General features: G+C 32.4%; 4 protein-coding genes across 11 annotated transcripts; 1 reads left to right on the top strand and 3 right to left on the bottom strand.

The window, feature by feature from the left end:
- Nucleotides 1-2543: 2543 nt before the first annotated feature.
- Nucleotides 2544-6079, bottom strand: LOC107891040 (kinetochore-associated protein KNL-2 homolog). Of its 6 annotated transcripts, none has more exons than XM_041100950.1 (9): nucleotides 5432-6079; nucleotides 5223-5331; nucleotides 5017-5065; nucleotides 4721-4853; nucleotides 4334-4566; nucleotides 3611-3692; nucleotides 3155-3213; nucleotides 3010-3061; nucleotides 2544-2749 (listed from the first exon to the last, which is right to left on the bottom strand). In XM_041100950.1, the coding sequence occupies exons 4-9, from the start codon at nucleotides 4776-4778 to the stop codon at nucleotides 2547-2549; spliced, it is 687 nt and encodes a 228-aa protein (XP_040956884.1). In that variant the 5' UTR covers nucleotides 4779-4853; nucleotides 5017-5065; nucleotides 5223-5331; nucleotides 5432-6079; the 3' UTR covers nucleotides 2544-2546. The 6 variants fall into 6 exon arrangements, with proteins under 6 accessions (XP_040956884.1, XP_040956881.1, XP_040956882.1 ...); XM_041100947.1 differs by having other exon boundaries at nucleotides 2544-2813; nucleotides 5017-5177; nucleotides 5246-5331; XM_041100948.1 differs by having other exon boundaries at nucleotides 2544-2750; nucleotides 5017-5177; nucleotides 5246-5331.
- Nucleotides 6080-6238: 159 nt separating this feature from the next.
- On the bottom strand, nucleotides 6239-8120 carry LOC107891039 (uncharacterized). Of its 2 annotated transcripts, none has more exons than XM_016815682.2 (5): nucleotides 7657-8120; nucleotides 7278-7416; nucleotides 6960-7165; nucleotides 6667-6843; nucleotides 6239-6495 (listed from the first exon to the last, which is right to left on the bottom strand). In XM_016815682.2, exons 1-5 carry the CDS (start codon nucleotides 7816-7818, stop codon nucleotides 6403-6405), a joined length of 777 nt encoding a protein of 258 aa, XP_016671171.1. In that variant the 5' UTR covers nucleotides 7819-8120; the 3' UTR covers nucleotides 6239-6402. The 2 variants fall into 2 exon arrangements, with proteins under 2 accessions (XP_016671171.1, XP_016671170.1); XM_016815681.2 differs by having other exon boundaries at nucleotides 6667-6846; nucleotides 7657-8118.
- Nucleotides 8121-11568: 3448 nt separating this feature from the next.
- On the top strand, nucleotides 11569-12489 carry LOC107891042 (dolichyl-diphosphooligosaccharide--protein glycosyltransferase subunit 4A). The gene is made up of 2 exons (XM_016815687.2): nucleotides 11569-11711; nucleotides 12234-12489. Exon 2 carries the CDS (start codon nucleotides 12234-12236, stop codon nucleotides 12345-12347), a length of 114 nt encoding a protein of 37 aa, XP_016671176.1. The 5' UTR covers nucleotides 11569-11711; the 3' UTR covers nucleotides 12348-12489.
- Nucleotides 12490-13622: 1133 nt separating this feature from the next.
- Nucleotides 13623-17373, bottom strand: LOC107891041 (uncharacterized). 2 transcript variants are annotated; one of them, XM_016815684.2, is made up of 5 exons: nucleotides 17212-17373; nucleotides 16593-16800; nucleotides 15734-16070; nucleotides 14233-15060; nucleotides 13623-14042 (listed from the first exon to the last, which is right to left on the bottom strand). In XM_016815684.2, exons 1-5 carry the CDS (start codon nucleotides 17301-17303, stop codon nucleotides 13903-13905), a joined length of 1605 nt encoding a protein of 534 aa, XP_016671173.1. In that variant the 5' UTR covers nucleotides 17304-17373; the 3' UTR covers nucleotides 13623-13902. The 2 variants fall into 2 exon arrangements, with proteins under 2 accessions (XP_016671173.1, XP_016671175.1); XM_016815686.2 differs by having other exon boundaries at nucleotides 16593-16838; nucleotides 17212-17362.
- Between the last annotated feature and the right edge of the window lie 1233 nt (nucleotides 17374-18606).

Raw genomic sequence — 18606 nt, 5'->3', positions numbered from 1 at the left:
CGACTCAAAAATTCCAAATTGATTTGGATCTATGCGAACTTTAATTAATTGGGATTTTTACCAAAATAATATAAAAATAATTTGTATTTACTTAAATGATATGGCACCAAATTTACGTACCCAAACAATATGAAAGTTATAGTAAAATTGGAGGTGTACAGTCTGGCACCAAATCAACACCATTGGTGGCTATTAGGGCAAGAAGTGTAGAGACAACATATTCCCCTGCCAAGTGCAGGCTCAAATCAGCACATAACCCCCTTACCCCACAAAACATAATAGATCCCCGTCAATCACCATAAATGCCCAACCAAACCCTTTAATATCACACTCAATTCTTAAACCCTTTAAACTCAAAAAAAAAAAAATCATCCGACAATTAGACTTTGAAAGAAAGTAGGGTTTAGTTTTTTTTGTCAAAATTAAAGGGAGAAAAGGCTACAAAAATCAAGCAAGATATACCCATTGAATTGGGATATAAAAAAATTACCCCTACACCCAGATCGACACTACCAGTGGTGATTTGGGGGATAAAATTTTGTGCCTGCCCAAATCGCAACAAATTGTGCTGGTCTGGTATCAACCCCTGTTGTATTCACCGTTTTCACGGTAGCATTCATGTTTTTTATATAAATAATTTTGCTTTCATACTATTTACGTAAATAAATAATATAAATATTATTTTGGTGAAAAAGTCGTAGTTAATTATTATAAATTCTTAAAGGATAAAGTATACCATTAGTCCTGTAACTATTAGTGTATTTTTGTTTTGGTAACTAAATTATAAAAAAAATTAATTTTATCATTAACATTTTAAATCGTTTTTATTTTGATCACTCCCTATTAAATGATTAACGAAAATGATGATATATTTTTTTAACTGATATAATAACATATTTAATCTTCAATACTTACGTATTCTATTTCGGATATTATTCTCTCTCAACCTAGTCAATACTTACGTATTCTATTTCGGATATTATTCTCTCTCAACCTGGCTAACAATTTTTTTGCTTTTCATCCTTAGCTTTTTAGGCTTTTAGCCAATTATATATTTAGGGTGAGTTTAGATGGGCGGTGCGTTTAACTGTGGTTAGTGTAAAAACAGCGGTGGCGGTGAGATTAGATACTAAAACGATACTGTAGCGTGAAACAAAAAGTAAGTTAAACACACCGCACCGCACTCAATCGCTCATCTAAATCCACCTCATACAACTTCAATGAAAACCTTTGCAAAAAACCCAAACTCTAACCAGCTTTCATTTCTTGTTTCTTGATTTGACCATATTGTTTCATACTTTAATATTTTATAATAGCATCAAAAGCTTTCTGTCAAGATAATGAAAATGACAACTCAAAGGCACCAGTTGTGAAAGAAATCTTTGTTTTGACTGTTCTCACAATAGAGTTTCAATTTTATCATCCACTGAGAAGAAAGAAGATATTGTGAGAAATCATAGGAAATATGTGGAGAAATTGAGGGGAAATCTGGGTATTTTTTGCAATCGAGTAACTGATCGAGTCATTAAATAATATAATACTTTTTTTCAAAATTTGAGCAAATATAACCCTAAACTAATATAAATAATATTTCTTCATAATATATAAATAATATTATATATAAATAATATTATATTAGATAAGCTATACTCAAAATTACTAAGTTATTAGTAAGATTACGTTTTAATCACTTAATTTAAAAAAATTACAAAACTAGTCGCTAAACTATTTAAAAGTTTTTATTTAAGTTATTGGGTTGTTAAGTTTTCTTTTTCTAAAAGTCCAACTAATGAGCTCTGAATGATGATTTGATGATTGATATGATAGATCAGTACCCATCGATGAGTAGAACAACATACCTTAGATCTAAGTTGATCCGACGGTCAGCGTCATAGATCGAAGTAGAAAGATGTTTGGATTTTAGTTCACATATTTGTAACATTCAAAGTTATTTTATGAAGAAAAAAAACTAAACTGTAGAAGATAAAGGGAAGAAGAGCTTTGATTGGTGCATATGATGCAAACAAGGAAGGCCATACAATAACAAATTTAACAACCAATTAATTTAAATAAAAACTTTCAAATAATTTAATGACCATTTTAAAGTCGAGTGACCAAAATGTAAACTTACTAATAGTTTAGTGACTTTGGGTGTTGTTTACCTTATTACATTTTGTACTTTTTCATAATATATAATCATCATTAAATTATATTTAATTGTATGTATTTGAGGATCAAATTGATAGAATTTTTAAATGTAGAGAGTTAATTTTAATCTCTCAACTTTATGGATTTAAAAATCCACTTTCAATTTATATATGACCACATAATATTTTAATTGAAAAGCAAATAATATTATCTGAACTATTTAATAAAATTATAAAAATATAAAGACCAAAATTATGTTAGAAATTAAAGTATAAGGATTAAATATAAAATTTAAGCATATTAGGACCAAAATTAAAAATTAACCCTTTTGCACAAAATAGAAAAGAAAAGGAAAAGCAACTGGTGGGTGGGTGCCACGTGTCTTAAGGGGAAGGTAATTAAAGTTTAATATTATAAATAACAAGGTGGAAAATACAGTTTACAAGATACAAAGGAGATCTATCAGGGTTGCAGAACGACACCGCTTCTGAAACCAGCATGTTGGCTAATACAAAATAGCTTTGTAATTCGAGAGTTTTAAGATCTAAAAACTCATGACAGTAGGTTTCACCTTTTCTGATACTTCGGATTCGATCGACTGCCTAATGACAAAAGTAGAAACAAACCACAATAATTAGCAGCATCCATATAGTAGCTACCTGAACCTACCCAATAAAACAATACTCTTGGATCAAAAACCAGAAAGATAAAGCACTGTCAACAGCAAATGGCAGGAATGGAACGTGAAAGTCTGAGATCGATCAATGCTGTCACTTTGAGTACATATAAAACCAGCTTTGATGATTTTATTTTCTTAAAGAAGCCAAGGAAAACTAGTCATGCTTTGATAATTAGACAGACCTGATGAGTTCACGTCATCCACCTCTTCCTTAATGCCTGTGATTCTACGATCCTAAAGATTCAAGGTAGATTCAAGGTGGGGAACTAAAGTTCAAGACAAGGAAAGGAATGTGTAGGCGGAAATGGATATACAAATGTAACAAACCTGATCATAAACCGGAATTTGGTTGCGCCAAAATTCCATTCGAGGTAAAAGGACTCTACCTGCAACATACAGAAATAACTTAATCAGTTAAATGAGCACATATCTACTGAAAATGAAAATTAATTTAATACTTATGCAACGACTTTCAGACCCTGTGATAATTCTACTAAGAAAGCAGAAAAGAAAAAAATATTAATGGCGTTATTTGCTTAGATCAGATAGGTTTGATAAATTGCAGTTCAAACATGAGAGCAAAATTCACTGAAAATGGATTCTTTAGCTGACCAGTGTTTAAACCATATGAATTAATGTATTTTATTAACAATTACAAAGGAAAAGCACAATCAATGTAGAAAGACAACTTCTATACAAAGATTAAGAGTGGGAGAAAAGGAGCACAAGACTGTTTGGGACCAAAGGATATGACAATTTCTAAATGTTAGATTGTGAACTCACCTGATCTTGACCGTTTGAAATTCAGAGACTCAGGAGAGATGATAGATTTATTCCCTTTTCTTTCTCTGGATACAGAACTTGCCTAAGTAGAAACAGAAACAGTACAGTGATTCAAGCAAGGGCAGAAAAAGACAAAGCTTGTGTTTGGGAAGTTGGATTTTAAAATAGTGTAATTGAGTAATCAAACCCCTGTAAATGCAAGTTTCAAATTTATGGATTTATAGATGCCTATTTAGTAATGAGTTTGAAATTCATATTCTTTTTTATAATTTTCAAATATCTAATCATATTTAATCTTTAACTAATTCAGCATTTCAATCCCATAATTCATGTTTCCAAACACAACATTAAGTTTTCTTGGCTTAAAAACCTATCATTAAGTTTAGTACTATGAGCACTCATACATGTATTGGAGAAAAATAAGTAAATAGAAACACAATGACAAAGTAAACAGGGAAAGGAAACACATTTATCCGGGGAGCAGAATTCACACCAACATGTGAATACAACCTGATCAACCTGCATTAAAGATAAAATCAAGCAAGCAGCCAGCCTTGAGCCGTTTCTTATAAGTAAATAAAGATTATCAGATGCCATATCTGGTTAGCAGAGTGAAGTAGTTACATCTTGAGTTAAGCCAGGCAACTATGAAAAGTACGAAACTACTGTCCATAAATCAAAGGGAGCACTTAAACTATAAAAATAGTGTAGAAGAAAGCTCACAACTTCTTCGAAATCAAGTTTCTTCCGAGTCTCCTTCTCAAGTGAGGATTCTTTGACATGGTTTAACTTTGAGGTTAAGCAGCTCAGTGTTTTCCTATTTAGGTTTTGTTCATCTTGAACCTTTATTGTTGAAGCTTCGCCCTTTTGCTGACTGCTGTCGAGGTTTGTTCTCTCTTCAACCATTGTGGGCAAGTTAACGGCATGATTACATGGAGTCGAAATCAAGCTAGGACCTGCCATGACAGTAGATAGAATTCAAAGAGAAATAAGCTGATCTTACTGAAATTCCTTTAGAAGTGTTATGTATGAACAAAAGTCATATTCTGCCATCTAATCTAAAGTCTTAACTCTTATATAGCCAAATAAACGAAATGCATGAACAGAAACCTGAATCTCTCGCTGCATTACTAGAATTAGGGACAACTTCTAATCCGACATCGGCCATAATAGTTTCCCCCAAACACTCTTTAGCATATTTTTCCCAGTAAGGAGGAAAGCCAATGAAGAAATGAGTAAAGACCTGTTCAGATTAAAACAAAATTATTACGAATTTGAAATCAATTACTTCCAAACAACATCATTATTATTATTTTCATCAAGAACTATGAATAATAGCATTGAAGATTCATAATTATACCAATATAACAGGATTCTTAGAAAAAGAAATCGATTTTCAATGATACCTCAGAAGAAAACCCATTTTCAATGGTTCGTTGTTTGTTGATGAAACCTCTGATGCAAACACAAATCCCATCAGCTGTCTGGAGAGTTAATGCATCGTGTCTTTTTACAATCGGTGCAGAGGTAAATAACCGAAACGCTTTTGACATGTTTCACCCAAATTCTTAAAATAAAAAAACAAATTCAGGGAAAAAGGAGAGAAGAAAACCTGAAGCGTAAAGAGAAGCTTACTCTATTGATGTGGACCCTGCAACAGATAATCTCTTTCCTTAAAACTCTTTCTCGGCTTTAATCAACCACCAATCGTGCAAACAAACCTAGAAAAAGTGGAATTTAAAGTCAGGGGAAAAAGAAATGGTACGCCATTGACTGAGAGTTTTGATTTCAGGGAGAAAAAAGAAAGTAGAAAATTTTAACAGTTTTTTGGAAGTATGATGAACTGCCGTCATTGCTGTCGTTTTGGATGGCGTTGCCGTCGTTTTTGTCGAGGGTTTTGGGAGCCATTGCCGTTGAAACTGTAGGTTGCTGGTGATAGATTTTTCCCAACTTTTCTTTTAAAAAAAGGAACAAAAACATTTAATGGATATGGCGGGAAGCGGAAAGTTAAAAGTCAATAACTTTTTACGGCGCTGTAAAAAAAAGGAATCGTGGTATTAACGATGTCGTTTCGAGAATTCAGTTTATTTCATGAAGTTATGGCGGATTTCCCTTCAGTCCCTCATCTCTTACATTTTTCACTCAACTTTTTCTGTCACCCAATCGACACTTGGCTAAGCTTTTCATGTTTTGGTGTTTTTACGGTTTACTTTAAAGGGCTAAGCTTTTTATGGTCTTGTATTTTTGTACAGTTTGCTTTGTATTGATTGCACGTTTGTATGGGACTTATCCTTGTAATCCTTTTATGTGAATGAATGTTCAGTTGGCAAAAAGAAAAAGAAACCCAAACCTACAATGATACATCACTCTCCTTCCCAAAATCAATTTTGACATCGAATGCCACGATCTACACCAACCAAGGTATTACTATTATCAGCTTCAATCGAGCATCATAAGTTTATCCCAAAAAGATCTCCTAAATTGAAGATGATCCGGATATTAATCTCTACTCGAACTCTAATATGCAAACAAGTTGACCCAGCCAAGAAAATGCGGTTAGCTATCCATCGCTTCTCTAACAGGAAACAAGAAAACTCGATCACCCCTTCAATGTCAACACTTGCGAGAGATTCAAACTGGCAATTGTGTAGATACTGATATTTTGGCTTGAATTATACAAACTACACACATCAGAACAACTGTGTATAAATCTTCATATCCCATGTTGGTTTACATAAACCATAAAATAGTAGAATATTAGCTATTAATTAATAATAACACGACGAAAGCTTTTAGTATATATCCGGAGGAAATTGCCCCTTAATTGAGCTACTTTGTTGTGCTTGTGCCCTTTGAAGATGTAGCCTTAATGTGTAGTTGTTCAACTGCATACGAAAAAGAAAGCTTTATGGTTAGTCTTACAGCTAAAACTTTCAACAGAGAAGGTTTGAGATATATATAGATGAATCTTAGTCAAATTGTTACGTTGAATCAAATATCATAACAAATACAGTATGCTGACACTTAATAGAAGCAGAGGTTGAAAAGAAGCATACCTCTAAAGTTCGAGCTTGTTCGATGTACTGGTTGAGTGTGAGCTTCAAGTGTTGCACTTCTCTTTCCTTCCCCTCTTGCTCGATGTTGCGTTCATGCTGAATGGCAACAGTTCTCCTCAGAATTTGATTGTTATCTAACAAGCTCCGCAAATATTCCTTCAAGGAAGCATGCTCAATCTGCTTTATGATCATGTCCAGCAGAAAACCAATCAGCATATAAATGGTGGAAGGCAACAAACAAGTTGGTTCCCTGAAAAAAGCTTAATGACAAAATAAAACGATTTTAAGATTACCTCTTCGGCGGCCCTTTTATTGGCAACAACACGCCTCTCAAAGGCTTCTAAAATCCTAGCAGCACGTGCCTTAGCATCGTCTATATTCATTGCACTCGTCATCTCGTGCACGAACAAGTCAGTCCACTCGGGACCATTGACTGCATTTCTATCATAAAACTTCTGTTTATTTACATCTTCGACATTGTAGTCCGAGATTTGACTACCTGGTTTACAAGGAAAGGAGGAAATCCACCGTAAATTTCAAAGGAAACAGAACATACGAACTCAATAATCCCAAAAGCAACTAAGCAATAACAATTTAGTCAAACAACTTACATGTAGCTGTCTCATCAGTACAATTTCCAGTTCTCACACAATCAAAGCCATATTGTTTATTTCTTTCTTCGAGATCAGAAGAAAGTGCATTCGAACTCTCCTTAAAATCTTCATTCTTGTCGACAACAGATGTTCTTAACTATACACAGAATCAATTAACAGGATTTAAAACATGATTAAGGTTTTAAACAAAGAAGATACCATGCCAAGTGCTAACAAAACAACCTGCTTCTAATAAACAAAATCTAATTTCTACCGAATAATCTAAATCTCATAAGCATATATATGTATATATAAACAAGAGCCTAAATAAAACAACTATTAATGATATTCTGGGTTTTTTTTAACAATATTAAAACGAAACAAATATGAAATGAACCTCAGGATCCAAAGCAGAGAAAGTTGAAACCCGGTCATCGGGTCTGGACCCAGGATCCGACGACGAGTTGGGAGATTCGTAACCAGAACACCTGAATCTCTTGGGAGAGGATCCGAATATTTCTTCAAAGCCCACCCTTTTACCACAAACCCCTGCAGACATGGTTTCTTTTAAAACCCTGTAAGGGGTTTAAAATTTTATCCTCAAATAAACCAATTAATTTTAATTAGGGGGAAAAAAGAACTTGGATCTGAAAAGTACAAGCCTTGTTCTATACCGGGTTCAACGCTTTCATTTAATTTGGCACAAAATCTAATTTATCAGATACATTTAGAGTTGTTGGGGAGACATGGAACCCTAGGAGTTTGATTGAGGGAAGGGGAAAAGAAAGTGCGGTAGGTCTGTTTAGGCTTTGATTTTAATCTTCGTATAAAATCTAATGTATCTCAAATCTCGACCATTGAAGTTTTAATGTTTTTCTTTTTCATTTTTATTTCTTATGGTAAACTGTAGATGCAAGAAAAGTACCATGAGACGATGAGTTGAGATGCTTAGAGATTAGAATTTATCTTTTTATTTTTTATTAAAATATCTCTAAGTTTTTATACTTTAAAATCGAGTCTATATTTTAAAATTTGAATTCAATTATTAAAATTATTAATTTTTTTAAATTCAGGTTAATTACGTTGTAATTTTTTAATTAGATAACTATTAAGTGAATATTTTTTATTCACATTAAAAAATTTAACAATATTAATAACTAAAATTAAATTCTTAAAAATAAAAATATAAAAATTAAATTATGAATCTCCAACAAATATACGAAGTTATGACATATTATCTATGACACGTCAATAAAAGTTACCCAACAATGATGCCTTCAATTGAGGAAATAGGACGGACAGCTTATTGCACACAGAACAATGGCTTAACTGGAGTTTGAAGGGTTAATTATGGCAATTTTTAAGGACACAATTAAGTAAAAGAAGTATAAGTTTGCTGCAAATCTTGTAATATATCATAAAGCTGATTATAATTCCTTTATTATTAAAAATAACATTTTAGTCCCTGTACTTTTACAAAAATTACAAAGCTAAACAATAATTTTGAATAGTAAGTAGAGGTAAGTAATTGATTTTGCTTTTATCCCCAACTTATTTTCAATTTTATTTTTTACATAATTGTTGTATTCACATAAGTTATTATTAAACTAAATCATTGGGTTTATTTTCAAGACCAAAAGATTTTTAATTTAATTTAATGTCATGTTAGTCACTATTAAACAAGGCCATTCCAGTAACAGCAGAATTAACATGCAATAATTGAAATGTCAACTTATCAAATGTATAAAAACTAATAAATTATTATTTTTAATAGTAGAAGGACTGAAATGAATTTTTTTTAAATGATACGTACTAAACTTTAACCAATAAATGCATTAGGGTTAATTAGATCATTCGATATAAGCAATAAAATTGATGCATTATTATTATTATTATTATTATTTTGATTCATTGCATTATTTCCTTTTTTTAGTGCTACAAGTATAGTATAATTGCAAATATAAGTTCGAACAAATATCAAATTATTATAAATGGATTATTCGAGTAATCACCAAGTACAATCAAACTGTTGTAGCACAAATGGATTAAAAAGTTATAAAATCTAGACTAAAGTCGACTAACTACACTAGAACTCCCATACATAAATGAGACTCAGAGGCCTATACATATAAGTGCACATGGCGAGTCTCAAGCTTAAGTATTCATGACATAAATTGTTGGGCTTGTAATTTTTTTTTAAATTATTATAAATTTATACATAAATTACATTGGAATAATTAATTATTTTTTATAGCATCTCAATTAATCTAATATCTTACATAGTTTTGGCGTATTCATGTTATTATATATTACGAATCTATATCATATTTGTTTTTTTTAAGTATTATAAAAAATTTATATAAATGTTTAGATATTAATAATATTTTTATGGAAATTTTAACACATTCTAATATTTATGTCGTGTACATGTCATTTTATGACATCATGTATTTTGTTTTTTTATATCTTAATTTATCTCATATTTTGCATAATTTATTATAATAATTTAATTTTATGCTTAAATATTTTTATCATAACGATTTTTATACATTAATATAAATATTATATTTAAAATTTAAATTCAATTTATTATCAACTGTATGATCAAAGTTATAAATATGGTTATTCTAAAATTAACAATAAAATTTATTATTTAACTATCGATTGAGTCTTAGCTCAGTTGGTATTAGTATCGGTATCGTTATCAGTGTAAGAAGATATAGGTTTGAGTACGCTAAAACGTGTTTATTTTCTTATTTAAGGATTTTGTAGGGGCTATAAGTAATTATAGACACATTTTTATTAAAAAATCATCATTTAACAATTATCATTTTAGAAAAAAATATAATTAGAAAAGGCACAATATTTTGTTTTAGATTATAAAACCATTTATGATTACGGTTATATACATGTGAAAAAATTATTGATACATTGTTAAAAAAGTTTTTAGACTTCATTAGGATAATGACAAATGTTCAATAAGATATAATAAATATATAAAAGAAACGAGACATATAAAAAATTAAAAAAATACACAATTAATGTACCAAATACTAAACTTTATATATATATATGTATATATATAATATTTTGCCACTGTGTAAAAAATTAACTTAGTTTGGAACAGAAGTTAAAAGATGCCTTCTTCAACATGCATGGGATAATAATTGCCTTGTCTAAGTAATAATAGGGGTTTGCCAAAAACGAAAGTAATAATGGGAAGAAAAGAAAAAGACAAATGTTATTGTGGCATAATGAAGTGGTCACATGTCAAGAATAGTTGCTTTTAATTAAGTATGGCTGATTTCTTTTTAGTAAATATTAATCTTATTATAATTTTTTATCATATTTATTTTTTTGATATAATGTTTAAAACTACTTATGACCATTTTCTATACCTTAGATAGAAGGATAATGCGCTTCAGCATACTCAAACCCACGTCCTTTTACACTGGAAACAATACAAATATCAATCGAGTTAAGATCAACCAGTAAAAACATATGGAAATCTCCGCAAAACACAATTACTAATATTTTTCTCCACTATAATTTACAAAAGAGATAATATACATTATTACCGCTTTATCGTAATTGTATAAAAGACTAGACTTATATATATATATTCATAATTTGGGTATATAAGAGTTCTTATTAGATCAAAATTATACATGGAAATTTCTTTTTTATCTAGTCTCGCATTTTGCTTTGGCAGAGAATAAAGAAGCAAATTTACCAAAGTAAGATTGGTGCCGCCGCTATGTATCAGTTAGTACAATAAATTAGAACCCTAAATTATATATATTTATTTTTATGAAAATTTAAATTTGTAGCATTTGTCCCATCCCACTCTATGGGCAGAAATGATTTGTATCATTAAGTACATAGCCAATGAAATTGAATAAAGCTAATTACATTATTTTAATAAATCCAGCTAATAACTTGATTTCATCCAACTTAAATGACTATTTCAATAAAAATATAATATATGTTAATATTGATATAGAAAACTAGTGTCTTGTAATTTTTAATTAGTATGAAAAATTATCAGGAATAATTTATAAGATCATCTTAATTTTTAATGTATGAAATGGATAATATTAATGAATATTTTGTAAATAAATTTATTTAATCTTATTAATTTAATATATAAAATTACTTTTCGTATATCCATAAATCTAAAACTATATATTAAATTATACTGATAAAAATATCAATAAAGTATTGATGGTATTGGCACATGAAACTATTTAGATTTATAATAAATAAATAAATAAAGAAGTGTCTATTCACTAGTTTTTTTAAACATCAATAAAGAACGACATCGTTCGGAAGCCAACTCTCTCACATATCTGCTAGACTCCTAGTTTTTTCTATTCACCGAGTTCTGATAAAATAATCAAATTCGGAGTTCTTCCGGATCATCATCTTCATCATTACTCAAAAGCTGTCAAGGTAAGAGTTTTAAATTTTATCCAATTTTCTGGATCTTTAATTTTTTAATATCCAATTTTTATGTTACGTTTTGAGTCGATAAAGATCGTAAAATTTCCGTTTATTGGATACCAGAAACGCTTATGATTGGGTTTTCTTGGTCACGATATTGTAATTGTAGAAATATTCAATATTTTTCATAAGAGATTTAATTTCGTGTTTTATTTTGTGAGTTTTCTATTGTAGGTTGTGATCTGAACAATGAGTGTAACATCATGTATTTCTTCGAGTTTATGGCTGTTTTCGTTTCCTGTATTTTTTTAATTCATCATTTGGGTTTTAAATTAATCATTGTAATTAGTCATTTTGCTCAAGTCTGTTATGAACTTAGGATTGTTTTTTATGTGAAAATTTTCTTGTTTATTAGTTTTACTGGTTGAGAAATCAAAGCTCGATGTTCAGATGATTGATAATAGCCCTAAAATTTGAAGAAAAAATGTTTTAAAACTGATTTGTGCTGTTATTTTTGCTTGTATGTTTCAGATGATTGATGACCAAGACCTTGGCTTCTTCGCGAATTTCCTTGGGATCTTCATTTTCGTTCTCGTTATAGCCTATCATTATGTGATGGCTGACCCAAAATTTGAAGGCAACTGAGGATTTTGCACTTTTTGTTTGTGTCTGCAATGGATATTTAGATGATAATTTTGGTAGACTGAGTTGTTTCAGAAACGAAGACGAAACAATGTTGTTAAAAACCTTCAACAAGTTATTGATATAAATGTCATCTTATTGCTAATGTTTTGCAAGAATTATATTTATATCCATTTTTCTTGTTTTTGCTTTACATTTACTATTGCTCAAGTGATTTAACATATGATGCACCTTGAGGCAGCACTCTGTTGGAATGCAGCAAATGTGAAAGTGGGGTTAGCATTGTAGTGGAGTGTAGTCTATCATGGTCTGTGCTGTTTCAAGCGTGGCCTCAAGGCAACTGATGGTTCATGAAGAACTAAATCCTCCTTGATAGGTCTATGCATAGATATGGAGAGGCATAGTTCACTTATTCACCTTCTTTTGCTCTTTATCTAGTTCCAGGAAAAAGAAAAAAGAATACTTTTTGCATTATGATGATAGCAATTGAGATGAGATATTGTTTTTGCATATGAGGTTGTAGATAGCTAGCCAATCTTTTGCATAGCTAGCGAGTGGTGAAGTGTTGCGGGAGCTATATTCTTCGTCTGGCATCAAGCTTTAATAACAGGAAGTGCAAATTTGCATGCCTTGTTGGATTCTTCCATCTGAGTGGGTCAGCTGTTTCTTCTTTGATTACAATGGCTTATATCTTAGTGGCAAGTGGCAACTCTTGCTGTATGCTGAAGAACATGGCTTCCTAATCTTCTCAATGCTGTTCTGTTTAGGCCTCAATCTTGTTTGGACATCTGCAGTTGGTGTTATTCCCAACACGAGATCATGGGATATGGTTCTCATTTGCAACTCCTTTTTCGAGCTCTGCTAAGACTTGATAGCTATTTCTGTTAAAGACCTCATTTTGTACTTGAACTTACTTTAGCAACTATAATGAAAGAGCAGGAACAAGATAATAAGCTCCATAGCCTCTGCTGTGAAATTCTTCTATTAAGTTTTAACGTTTCTACAAGTGCCATTGGACCTTGTGGTTTGGCCAGAGATGGGGAACAAGGAGAAATTCAGGGTTTAAAAAGAAGTAACAAATTTAATTTTCAGCATCCAGTTCAAGTCTGGAAAATGATTGTACCATTTGCATTATCATGCATACCACATTTATCACCTACTAATCTTTAATTGAGACTTTTGTTTCCAATGTTTTTTCGTCACTGCATCTCCGAAAATACCAAAGAAGACAGTTTCTCAGTCGTACATCCAATGCCTTTATCAGTAACCACAAGATCATGAGATCCGGATTGTATATTGATGAAAATGTGATTCAAAATCTTACTACATGGACCTTCCTGTCAGATTCACATTCGTCATCACACAACAACAACAACAACAAAAAAAAACCAGATGGCTCGGTTCAAAAGATTACTGCATATTGGTGTTGCTCTCAACCTTTAAAATACGTAGAGCAATTAGTTTTTGCTAGATAGCTAATGTCTGGTACACTAGAGCTAGCAATATAAGTTCTAACACTAGAGCTAGCAATATAAGTTCTAACTGCTAATAGTTCCTCTTACTTCCCATGGTGGGATTTATTCTGGGAGCGAGTCCGGGGTAGATGATTTCGAGGTGAAAATCGTAGGCCTTGCTTATCCGGATAAACTGCTTTTCTCTTCTTTCCCTGATCTCTCCTACCACTCTGTGCATTCTTGCCTGCAATATTGAAACTGTTGTAAGAGCCTACGTTAAGAAAGTATTTTATGAACCAGCAAGAGAGTAAAGAATAAATATAGCAGTTACAAGCATTCATATATACACATGTATAAAAATTAACAGAAACAAGTTTACAATCCAGCTTTTTTTTTCATTGCTAAAGTTCTGAGGGTGCGAAGCTTTGCATTACATGGTGTAGAGGCATCTTTTGCAGTTTTTGTTGCGGACACATTGCTCTCCAGAATAGCAATGTTTCTTTCAGATGAACCTGAATCTATAATATGAGTTGAGTTGTTTTCTTCATTGCCCAAATTTTCATTTTCTTGACGAATTGCTGAATGACACAACTTGTTTTTGTTCCCAGATATCCTTCTCTTTTTGTTGTCAGTGCAGATCTTCACCTCAATGCATTCATTTGGAAACACAGCCCCTTTCCGCATTGCCAGTCGAGTTAATCTCATAGGAGTTGTTGGCCTAACATTAACATCTCCAAGTACTGAGGACTTTTTATCCCTAGCAATTGCATGTTCAGCAGTCATTGCAATTTCTGAGATAACTTTTTCAGCTGTAACCTTTGCAGGAGAAGAGGTCTTATCTTCAGCACTACGATTAATCTTCACTGAGGTCTTATTTTCATTTCCCCGAACCTTGGTTGGTATGCAAGAAGAGGGTTTGCATGAAGCATCCCCTTGTGTTGAAATTAGTGGTGATATTGCATGGGAAGCATATGAAACAAGTGGAACGGAAATAGCCAAATTTTCCGAGGAATGTTTACCCTTCATAAACATGTTGGCAGTCATACAGGAGCTAAATTCCATATCAAGACACTTCTTAGCTGTTAACAAGGATGATGCTAGAGCTGCACGTGAAGCAAGAGGGCTTAGACGAGACCTATTCTGAATGAATTCTTCTTGCATAGAAGCCGCAGTTCCTGATTGATACTTGGTTTCTATATCCACTTGCAGTTTAGTTTTACTGCATGTTATCCTCTTCAAATGATTTCGGTTATCAGGGACAGCTGGAATACATGCATTAGATTCAGCAGTAGAATTGTGAGGTGTTTGTCCATTGTTAAGAACTGTATTAGCAGCAGGATTAGACTAACAGCTCGCAGAAAAGATAAAAAAACATTGAGTTATTGTGATATGTACCACAGGGAATTTGGTATGCAGGATATATACTGCACATTAGCACTTATGCATGAACATCTCTTATATCATCTTAAGATGCTCATTGTACCAGAGAAGGAAACCACAGAAATTACCAGACATAGAAACATATCAATAGTACTTATCAAATGCTAAGAAAATAATCTGTATTGAGACAATCTCTTCCTTTATCACAAAGTTGAAATCTGAAATCAGCAGAGAAACAGAAAGAGTCAGATATACTTTAGACAAGTAAAAGCCAACCAGCATGTGTACCAGACAGAACCATGTCTCAGTTCATTGGCAAGGAAACATAAAAATAAATGATACGGTTAACCACATCAGTTCATTGGCAAGGAAACTTAAAAATAAATGATAAGGTTAACCACATCACATAATCTGCGCTGAAAACAATAGTATAAAATTGAAGAAGACAGATGATAATTAGCTGCATGGAGCCATAGACTATGTTTGAGGTAAAACAATTTGGTAAAAGAGCCTGCATCACAATCCTCTAATAATGTCAATGGCTAAGATGCTTACCTTTTTTTCTCCATAGAAAACCGTCTAGAAAATCTTTCTCAGGTGCATCAGCTAAGTTGCTAATCTGTTCTATTTGCTTTTGCAGCAACTTATTAAGGTCCATTTCTGCATCAGAGTCGTCAAGAATGGTCAAGAAAGGACATGAATATGATAAATCTGTGTCTTTTTCTGGTTTTAAGAGTGTATGAATGATTGGATGGTCACTGATGCTTTTGGTAGCAAGCTTCATGACTGAACTTGATGGGACAGCAAGGGTTTGTCCTTCAAGGTCGTTATCAAGCCATTTGATCATGAAATTGCATCTACAGCCCCTTTTTGAGTGTCGTATCCTGTCCACCTGATAATGACAAAAGTTGGGGTGACAAAATAAAGGAACAGAAGTGTTTAGCAGTACTACAGGCAACTCAATGAACATATCTTCAATATGAGCCTCATTAGAGTACACCATCTAAAGAACATCACCATAAAATCAGGTAACTCATTTTAAGCTATGCAAAATAGATATATCTGATACCATAGTTATTTTCTAAGGCTCCACAAGTTTAATGAGATTTCAACCAACATTTACATTATAGTTCTTTGAGAGTTGATCTTTATGTATTAGCTACATCTTTTTAAGTTATTGCCTAGATCATGGTTTGAAGTTTCATACTGAAAAACACAGTAAATTCATCATATATAGCACCTGGTCTAGTGAATAACATAGCTAAATATATTTAATTCTACCAATCAAATATAGTGATATTACTTCAACCATGCATATACGATATAAGATATAAGAACACGTTAGAATGCAATTTTGCTTCGTTATTGATACTTTCTTGCAGATGTAATGCCTATGTGAAGACAGAAAATGAACCTTTTCCACCTCAGCATCATAGAAGAAGTCCTTGGACTGTAATTTTGTGTTGACAAGTACACGTTCACCTTCTTCGATGTGGCAGCAGTCATCAACTTGAAGCGGCATAGACCGGAAACGAAGGCGTGCCAGAACTTCATCCTTGTTCAACATCATATCTTTTAACTCCTGGCTCGCGAAATTTACAATCAGACTATCTCCAGAAGAGCTGTACAGGACCATTATCAGAAGCCACACTTCAAATCACTGGTATGATCAACAATGCAATCCATTTTAAACAAACAAATTAACAGTCAATGCAGATGCAAGTTTAGAGCCTCTGAATAGAATATCCTACAACATTGAGTGAAATCTTCTCTCTCTTCTTTTGTTTTCTTCTTTACCTTTCTGGGTGACTGAATGAAATAAAACCCAGTGATCGGTGATAGTTTTGAAGTAAAAAAACCATATAAAATCAACCCAGAATTGGGGGAACAACCCAGGTTTTGTTCTTAACAAAGGACAGGGATTATTGATAGGTGAAAAGACAATGTTGGGAAAAAAGGAGAAAAAGGGCAGCTCATAGACAGCCATGGGAAGAAGAGCGAAGAAGAAAAGAGGAGAAGGAGGAGGGAGTTACCCGAGAGAAACAATACAAGGGTGCCAAGAGGATTCCTCTTTGCGCTTAGCTTCCAATTCTATGGAATCGTCTGCTACGCTGAGAGCTTCCATCTTTCAGTCCAGCAGTCCAAGCACTCAGAAAATGGCCATGCTTGTTGCTTTTCCTTTAATAATACAAAAAAAAAAGACGAAGATAAAATAAATAATAAAACTATTGCCAATTAGGATTTCAAACATCAAAAATAGTTGTTGGGTTATTAATGTTATGTAATCTTAACAATAAAATAGAAAAAAAATATAATAGTGACTTGCAACAAAACAATAAAAAATAGTATGGGCTGATTCGGGCTGACTCGGGTAAATTTTACCCAAGGCCCGATCTGCTTTAAAAACTTTGCGTCTATATTTTTATTTAAACTCTTTCACTTTTTAAATGAGTATTCCGGCTTGAACGGGTGGCTCGACTTACGATCAGGTCTAATAATTATCTAATTACATGTATCACGATTATTTCTTTAAAAAAATATTTTATTATCTAATAACACCCTGTAATCACAATTTTCTCTCGAAAAAGTGAGTGTATCGAAAATTTTTAACTTTTTGATATAAAGATAATTCAATAATTTTACATCTAATTATATTATTAATTGTTTTTACAAAGGATTAATATTGTACATAAATTTATATAATTTTTATAAATATTTTAATTTTTAAAAATTTGACCCTATAATCCCAATTCTACAGTTCCGCCCTTATTTTGTTCTGATAAAATGCAAAATAAACAAATAACACAATAACAATGCTAATTTAAAATCATAATATTCATTATTGGAATGATAGAAAGTCTAGTAACAAACACTACATTAAAAGTAATAAAGTTTTGGACTTGAGTGATGAAATGAAAAATAAAAGTTTGAAAATTAAACAAAAGAGATCCGAAGAACTCAAGAAGAATAGAATATGGTCTAATGTCAAGTAGACTTGTCCATGGGCCGGGCGGCCCGGCCCGGCCTGACGGCCCGCCTGAAATATTGGAGGGTTTGGGTAAAAATATAGGCCCGAAATATGGGCTTGGACAAAAAAAGAGGCCCGTTTAAAAAACGGGCTGGGCCTCAGGCACCACTTTTTTGGCCCGGGCCCGGCCCGAATATAATAAATATATTTTTTTTAATTTTAAAATACTTTTAAAATATATTTTTTTATTTTTTTATTTTTAAAATAATTTTTTAATGTTTATTAAAAAATGGGCCGGGCCGGGCTCGGACTTATGATATTTTTCTTGGGCTGGGCCGGGACAAAATTTTAGGGCCATATTTCGGGCCGGGCCAAAATTTTTTTACTGGACACGACCCGAACCCGGCCCGGCCTGGCCCATGGACAGGTCTAATGTCAAGTGGTGCACATCGAGACTTTG

Source organism: Gossypium hirsutum, chromosome D09 (genome assembly GCF_007990345.1).
Source record: "Gossypium hirsutum isolate 1008001.06 chromosome D09, Gossypium_hirsutum_v2.1, whole genome shotgun sequence".
Taxonomy (NCBI): domain Eukaryota; kingdom Viridiplantae; phylum Streptophyta; class Magnoliopsida; order Malvales; family Malvaceae; genus Gossypium; species Gossypium hirsutum.
Note: the sequence above shows the minus strand (reverse complement) of the source record. Positions and strands in the feature narration are given on the sequence as shown.